Source organism: Aphelocoma coerulescens, chromosome 1A, assembly GCF_041296385.1.
Source record: "Aphelocoma coerulescens isolate FSJ_1873_10779 chromosome 1A, UR_Acoe_1.0, whole genome shotgun sequence".
In the NCBI taxonomy this organism is placed as follows: Eukaryota; Metazoa; Chordata; class Aves; order Passeriformes; family Corvidae; genus Aphelocoma; species Aphelocoma coerulescens.
Window position 1 is genome coordinate 26,921,078 of NC_091014.1, and position 7,500 is coordinate 26,928,577.

The window sequence follows — 7,500 nt, forward strand, 5'->3', positions numbered from 1 at the left end:
TGGTGTTTTCTGTCCTAATCCTTCTTGGAGCCTCTGCTTGTTTGTTTTTCAGATCAAGTTTCGAGGTAAACCATTTTCTGAGCAGAAGTTGCAGTTCACTTCATAAACCAGGCACTCTTCAAAGTTGTCATAAGCATATTACAGAAATACAGACTACTAGACTGGGGTAGTGTACCTTATTAATATTTCATTTAGGTACAATATACTTGCATTAACTCTCTTAACACAGGTATCATATTGTTTCAAGTCAGAAAACCTGAAACATCGCAACAAAGATTAGACTAAGAGCAAAGCCTTGAAAACTACAGCCATTAGTCCTGTCATCCCCTATAAAGTTAATGGGTTGGAAAAGTGGTCAATCTTTGGACTAAAAGTTGATATTTAATTGAAAGAAAATGTTTTTTAATTGTAATAGGGATTTTGCATTAGTGTGAACATGAAAAGGTACTAAAGAATCTAATGCAAGGTTATGTATTGATTTCCATCTTAACGCTAGTGTAAAACGAAGGAATATTTCTATTTCATAAACAAACTCTCCTATTCAGCATCAGGACTTCTTATTTGTTTTAAGGGCAGAGTAAACAGACTTGAATGAAAAGAAGAAGTAATAAAATATTCTCAAACATCTTCTGCTGACGTACAGGACAAAAAGCCATGACACTGCTGTAAACCCTGATTGGCTCTACACCAGAATTATCAAGATGTTATATGTCACTTTCACATTTTCCAGGGTTATTTGGTTCAGGAAAGGAAGAGCATCTGTAAACCTAGCACTACACTGCCTTAATCAAAATGGTTTTACTGATCATGGATTATAACAAGAGACCTGACATAATAGATGTGCAAAGTCTGCCCAAAGAATTAGCATCACTATAGGCTAGATGGATGGACATATTCAGGAAATGTAGTTTTTCTTTAAAAGGAAAATGCTTAAGCTAAATGAGTTTAAATTCTTATTATTAATAATACTTAGAACACTACATTGAATTTGGGAGATTTCATTTTCCTTTTAATACAAACTTATGTTAATTAGGTTATTTTAAATCCTATACAGTTTTTTTTAATAATAAGCCATTGTTTTGACATTCCACTTAATGCTCTAATAAACAAAAATTTGTCAGGAGTGATACCTATGTACAATTTGCAAGTCAGTGTAAGTTACTTAATTAAAAACTGAAAGACAGAGAAAGCATTGCAAATACTTTATGAATAGTATTGCTATAATTCTATTATAAAAGTTATTGTGATACTGAGTAGTTATGGTCTGCTGTTAAGGTGCTTCTGTTATATACCCTGTAGTTTGCCATTTGTAAACACATCTTTTTGATGTTTCTGCCAACATCCTGGCAACAAAGCAGTGCAATTTCAAATGAGCTAATTAACTTAATTGTTGATGAAGCATGAAACAGTTCATTCACCCTGTTAGCTGCACCATGACAACATAAGAGTCTCAGCCCCTGAAGTTACTCATCTATATAAGCCTATCTGTAGCTTTCCATTAAGATCTATTGCATGCCAAATGAGTATGGCTCTTCTAACAAAGACCAGTCTATAATGTACATAGGTAGCAAATCAGTGCTGTTGTTGAAAATTCAGATGAATACAGAAATATTAGTAAATACTTTGAAATAAAAAAAAAGGAAAAACTGCAGAAATCCATTGCAGTTTGAAGCTGCAGATGAAAAGGAAAAGCTGTGTCACTTATTTCCTAAATGCTCTGATTTAGAAAATAGCTGGCTAAACCAAATACTGAAAAAGGAAAACTTTTGACATCACTTTTCAGTCCTGAAAGGTGCAAACCCACCTGTACACTGTGGGTTTTTTTCTATGTATCTTGTGCACATTCAAGAACAAAAGCAAAAACAGATTAGCAAGTAAGAGTTAAATGGTCATGCTTAGTCCTCGGTGCTTTTTTATTTATACTATACACAGTAATTCCCACTTCACACAAACTGTCAGAATTTAAAATGTGCTTTTTCATACTCCTACTATCCAATATAAAATCTAAAGCATCTCTTCAAATTTTCTGAGGCTCCATTTCAGTAAAGGATAATAAGAGGATTAAACACTGTGCTATTGAAAGGCCTGCAAAAGTGTTCGACATGAAAGAAAGGATAACAGTTTGACCCTCTACCGATAGCCTCGATTATCCAGTTGCTCGAAACACGCAAAAAAACTCTCTGATATGGTTTACAGTAAAACTTTGTTTGCCATCTTGCACTTTCTCTTGCCTTGAACATTTTCTACCAATGAATAAAAATCCACCTACTTTAAAAATTGTCCAAAATCTTCACAAACGCTTTCACAGCCAGGCCACTTGCAAACTCCATGACCATAGAGAGTATGGGAGGCCCCAGTCTCCTCATGTGATGAGCTGTAGCAAAAGAATAAGGCATCAGATTCATCTCAAAAGCCATAATCGTTGGAGGCTGCTAGCGCCTGTCAGGTTACGATCAGTGACAAACAGGTCAAAACAGGTCAATTTAGCTCAGAGCAGTCAGAAAAATTTAATCGTTCTATTGAATAGTTCAACTGCCAAGGCTAGATGATGTTCCAATTAGAGAAGAAATAGAGCCAAAGATGACTGTTAATAAAGGATGAAAAAATAAGATGACTGTATAATACCGTATGCTAATTATGCCATATGACCTTGGTGTAACATTTACCTATAATAAAAAATACACTCAGAACTGATCAATTCTGAGTATAAATATTGAAGACTGACAGTCAGAATTTCTGAATATTGTGAATGTTCAAAAAAATATTTGAATTTTCTCCTCAATGTGTATAAAAATAAAGTTGCTTCCATTAATAAATATTTTTGTTCACAAGCATTGCCTTCTTTAACTATTTAGCCTCATTAAAATCCCTAGCTGTACTCCATGCCTTTTTCTGGAACATCTGCAATAGTTTCATCCATGATGAGTTATCAAAGAAATTCAGGGAATTGTTCCATGGATGTGGGCAACATCCTGAAGCAAAGAACCATTCTGTGAGATATAACCACAAGTAATACTAACTAAAAGTACTACTATAAAGATATTCAGATTTTTAAATAATACAAAATAATGATGAAAAACTGTTCTCACAGTCACATGAGGATGAGAGACACTTAAATCATTGTCTCATATTATAAGTATTAAACTACTTAAATAGAAAATGTATTTGAAAATAAAATTACTTACAATATATATAGGTTATATAGATACAATTAAATTTCATCTTATATTGAGATTATCTATACCTGACTACACTAATATATTTACTGGTAAGTGCTACAGATACTACATACTCTTGCATTTAATCCATTACTTGAAATCAAGGAACAGTAAATAATATCTATCAATGTGTCAGAAAAATGATTTTAACTTCATCCACATGGTGGAATTCTACTCTATTACACTAACAACATTGAAAATTTGTATGAAGTATGTCAACTTCATTACTGTCATGCATAAAAGAAGGGAAATTCAGTGGTTCTTTTCACAAGAAGCAAACAACATGAGAGCTGCTTTAATATACTGTTTTGAAGCACTTTTAATACGGAATCTTTGCACTGAATTACAGCCTCGACAACTCATACAGACATACATTGTCAATGAAACCAGGAATGTGATTCAACAGAAGGGCCTGACTGCCAGGTGTGCTAAATATGAATGAAACTATGCACGTACAAAAGTGCCCACAAATGTCCATTGACAGCTCTTCACCAGCTCACTTGATTCTTGATTTCTGACTTTTACCCAAACTACCATAAGTTCATGTGTTATAAAACCACACGCAGGTAATTTTGTCGTGTCTGCACAATTAGACATCATTACTGAAAATTATGCCCTGATGATAAACAATTCTGGAAAATCAAATTCTCCATGATCTCTTAAGTAACCTGAATTAAGTGCTATTTTTTGATTGGAAATAATGTGACTTAAGATGTTATACAACCGCTTTATGTCAAAGGATAAGCACAGTTGAAATCTCATCAGAATTACCTGTCTCGCCTTGCATTTAGAACTGAAGACTGTCCATTCACTATGGAATGATGAGTTATTGGTGGTGATGCTTTGGAAGTGGTGGAGGAGGTAGTAGAGGAGGAATTGTTAGTAGTGAGGTCTAGCCCTCCATGTTTAATGCCATTGTCTTCCATACTGTGAACTCCAGTCACTTCTTTCCATAACTGCTGAATCTCAGCAGGACTTAAGCCAGCTATAAAATGAAAGAGAGCCCCACTAATATAACAAAATAAAGAGTTTCATATAATGAGCTCAGTGTTATTAATGGATTAATGCCAACAATAAAGCTGATGCTGTTTTACCAGCACAATCAACATGTAGTAAAACATAAATTCATAAATTCATAAATCCATAAATTCAGAAACATAAAACAAAAAAGAGCTTAAACTTGCTCTCTACTCCACTTGCAGCCTGGAAATTTGTAGTTTCCAGGATTCATCCTAGGTCACAAAAAGCAATGTCTTGTTGAATGTATTCATACATATGTGTTAGGGTTGTGTGGCTCAAGTTTGCATGAGTCATGGAAACCTACAGTACAAATGCTTCTGCCTGAAGTAAAGACTTCAAAACACAGGCAAGAGACGGGCTGTGAGCATTCTCTTATCTTGCCACCGAACATGCAGCTGAGATAGGAAATCCAGATTTTGAAAGATGAAGAGTTCACCAGAAATACATACACCTTCTGTCACTGCCAGACTTTGTAAGTTTGACATCTGACTTTTGAAGAATACTAGATTAAATGCAGAAAAGAATGTGAAGCCCAGAGACCTTGTGATTTCAAAGCCAGGTTTTTCAGCCTGACATAGTTTGGCCCGGAAGTATCTTAAAACCTGGCTTCTGTATTTCATCTCAACAACTGAAATTAGGTAACATATGGTCGTGGTATCTAGATCTGCTGGAATGCAAAACATTCAAAATGCTGATGCTGTTTGAATCAAAGTATTACCTTTTTTTTTTTTTTTTTCAATGAAAGAGCTCACATTTCTGGTCCTGAGAAGTACTAGAAAGCATTTTTTTCATTCAAAAATTTCACTGAGTATATTTTGTTTGGTAAGTAAGATACAGTAGAAAGATGTAAAGACTGTTTTTCACTGACTGGCAAACCTGTTTATTAGATAATGTCTTATTTTGAGAACATACAAACTCAGACTACTAAAACAGATTCAACAAAAAATTTTGAAACAGCTCAGGAAGTTCCTTAATATTTCTCAGTAGCTATCTCATGAAGTATTCAAAGCTATTAAGAAACAGATTAATAGTTATTTACAGAGATAATAATTTATCTGGATGTAGTATGGAAACAAAGTGGGTGGAGGAGACTTTTTTTTTTGAGTCCTGCTTCTTTACCTTAGGTACCAACACCCATTGGCAAATTCAGCTAAGGAAAAAGTGAAAAAGAGTTAATTGCAAGTCCTAAACTGGAGTTTATATCATATTTGTATATAAGGAAGCAAGCAAAGAAGCCAACCTCTAATTTATTGCACTAGAGAGATGGGGAACAGGAGTGATGGTAATACTGGTTGTAATTGTTTAATGAAGGTAAGTAATTACGACTGAGTTCATGAGCTATGTTCCAGCAATACAGCAAAAACCCCGTTTTAGTGTTGTAAATAACAGTTACCTGCAAATGTAATCACAAATCAAAACGAAATCATGTATTCATTTAGGTGGCATGATATACAAAGTACATTATTTACTTCAAAGTCTTCCCTTCCTCCTCCTGTTGGAAAAAATAAACTAATTCTGTCCCAAAAAAAACCAAAAACCAAGAATAAAACCATCTGTTTAGGTAATCAGATATCACATCTTCTAGTGACAGAAATTTCATTTGAGATCATCAAACCTCAAATTTGAGGTTTGATCAAATCATCAAATTTGAGAGCTGAGTAAGAGCGTCCCCACGAGCTGAGTGAATGTAGGAGGGCTGGGAACAGCTGCAGCAATGGTCTGTCCCACGGACAGGGATCTCCTGCCCGTCTGGGCGTCTGCGGGGCGGCGCCTTCTGCTGAGGATGGAGCTGTGCCTCCAGGCTGCCTAGCTCACCTAGCGTTTTTTGAAATCAGAAAGAAATTTCTCTCTAGGCTCAGGCTGGTTAATTTTATCACTTCTTCGGAGGACCCTGAAAGGCTGCCTTTTAGGATAAAAGGATTAAGGGCAGGCATTTAAAAAGTATAAAGTTAATAAGTGGATTTGTAATTAATTGTAAATTATGGCAATTTTGTGGTTTCTGTGTCTAAAAAAGTCGAACTCTCTTTTTACAAGAGACTTGTAAAATGGCTGACAGACATTTCAGTCTGGATGCAAAAGTAGGGTAAGTTTTAAAGTTTCATGGGTTGTGACAACCCTTAAAATACCCTCTCCACAATATATTAAAGGGGAAAGGATCAAAAAGAGGACCAAGAGTGGAATAAAAATTATGGACTATAATAAAAAGGTCAAATACTGATTTGCTTTGAAACTTACAAACACCAAGAATTTGGGGATTTTGATATTACTTTTGTAACTCTTTTCACCTCTATCTACCCTATTTTTATGTTTCAATAAATGTTTAATAAAACTATCAGTTATAAAAGCCATCCATGCAAGCTTTTCCTTTTCCAACATGGACCAATCAAAACTTGGGGTTTTGGTAGTTTTTTGTTTGTTTAGTTTGCTTGGGCTTTTTTACTGCTGTGATTTACAGTTTCTTTGCATTTAACTAGCATCAACACAGCAATACATGGAAGTAACTCACAGCAAACCACTGGTTTTGGATATGGCATAGTGAAGACCTGATCACAAAACAGATTCTAAAACACCTATTGCATCTTATTTGCGATACCTGACCATCAAGAAAACATGGGAAACATTCCTGTTCTTTAAAGGCAGAAACTATACGTGAATAAAATACTGTTTATACATGCAAACCTCACAGCTGTACTTGTAAGATACATCTTTCCACACTATCAGATGTAAACCCTTTGTCAATAATAATTTGTGGTTTACAGGACCCTATGACCAATAATTTACAAACACGAATCCCCTGTGTTACTTTCAGTGTTCTAGCCATCTGTGTAACCGAGAAATCTGAATGGATGCATATAAAAGTATTTGTCTTATACATGTAAATCCTTCTGCATAACTATGCTACATCTCTCGCAGCACAGAAGAAGGAGAAAAACATACTTTTACCACATCCAGCATGTATTACCTTAATTCAATTCTGAAGGTTTAATTTAAAAATAGAATAATTAAATACTTGTATGTAATTCACTATAGTGAAAAAACATCAAGGCAAAAGCAAAAAAGAGATTAATTTACTTCAACAATAACAATGCGTATATATTTTAACTGTAAAATTTTGTAATTTCTTATTTCTTTAGTATCAATCTTTTTTGTCATGAGTTCTGTTGGACTTAATTCTTTGAGTAAAAGAAAGGTCTTAAAAAGAACTGTTTACTCCTAAGAACTATTAAAAAGGGTTTTTCTTCTGTGTTGTTGTAGCAGAAGT

General features: G+C 34.5%; 1 protein-coding gene across 6 annotated transcripts in view; it reads right to left on the bottom strand.

Moving 5' to 3' along the window:
- Window positions 1–7,500, bottom strand: part of FOXP2 (forkhead box P2) — a 411,700-nt gene that overhangs the window by 50,659 nt on the left and 353,541 nt on the right. For all 6 annotated transcript variants that reach the window (XM_068997250.1, XM_068997215.1, XM_068997225.1 and 3 more), the window contains 2 exons: window positions 3,990–4,203; window positions 2,270–2,374 (listed from right to left, as the gene is read on the bottom strand). In XM_068997250.1, the coding sequence (XP_068853351.1) occupies window positions 2,270–2,374; window positions 3,990–4,203 (319 nt within the window). The remainder of the gene's footprint in view (window positions 1–2,269; window positions 2,375–3,989; window positions 4,204–7,500) is intronic.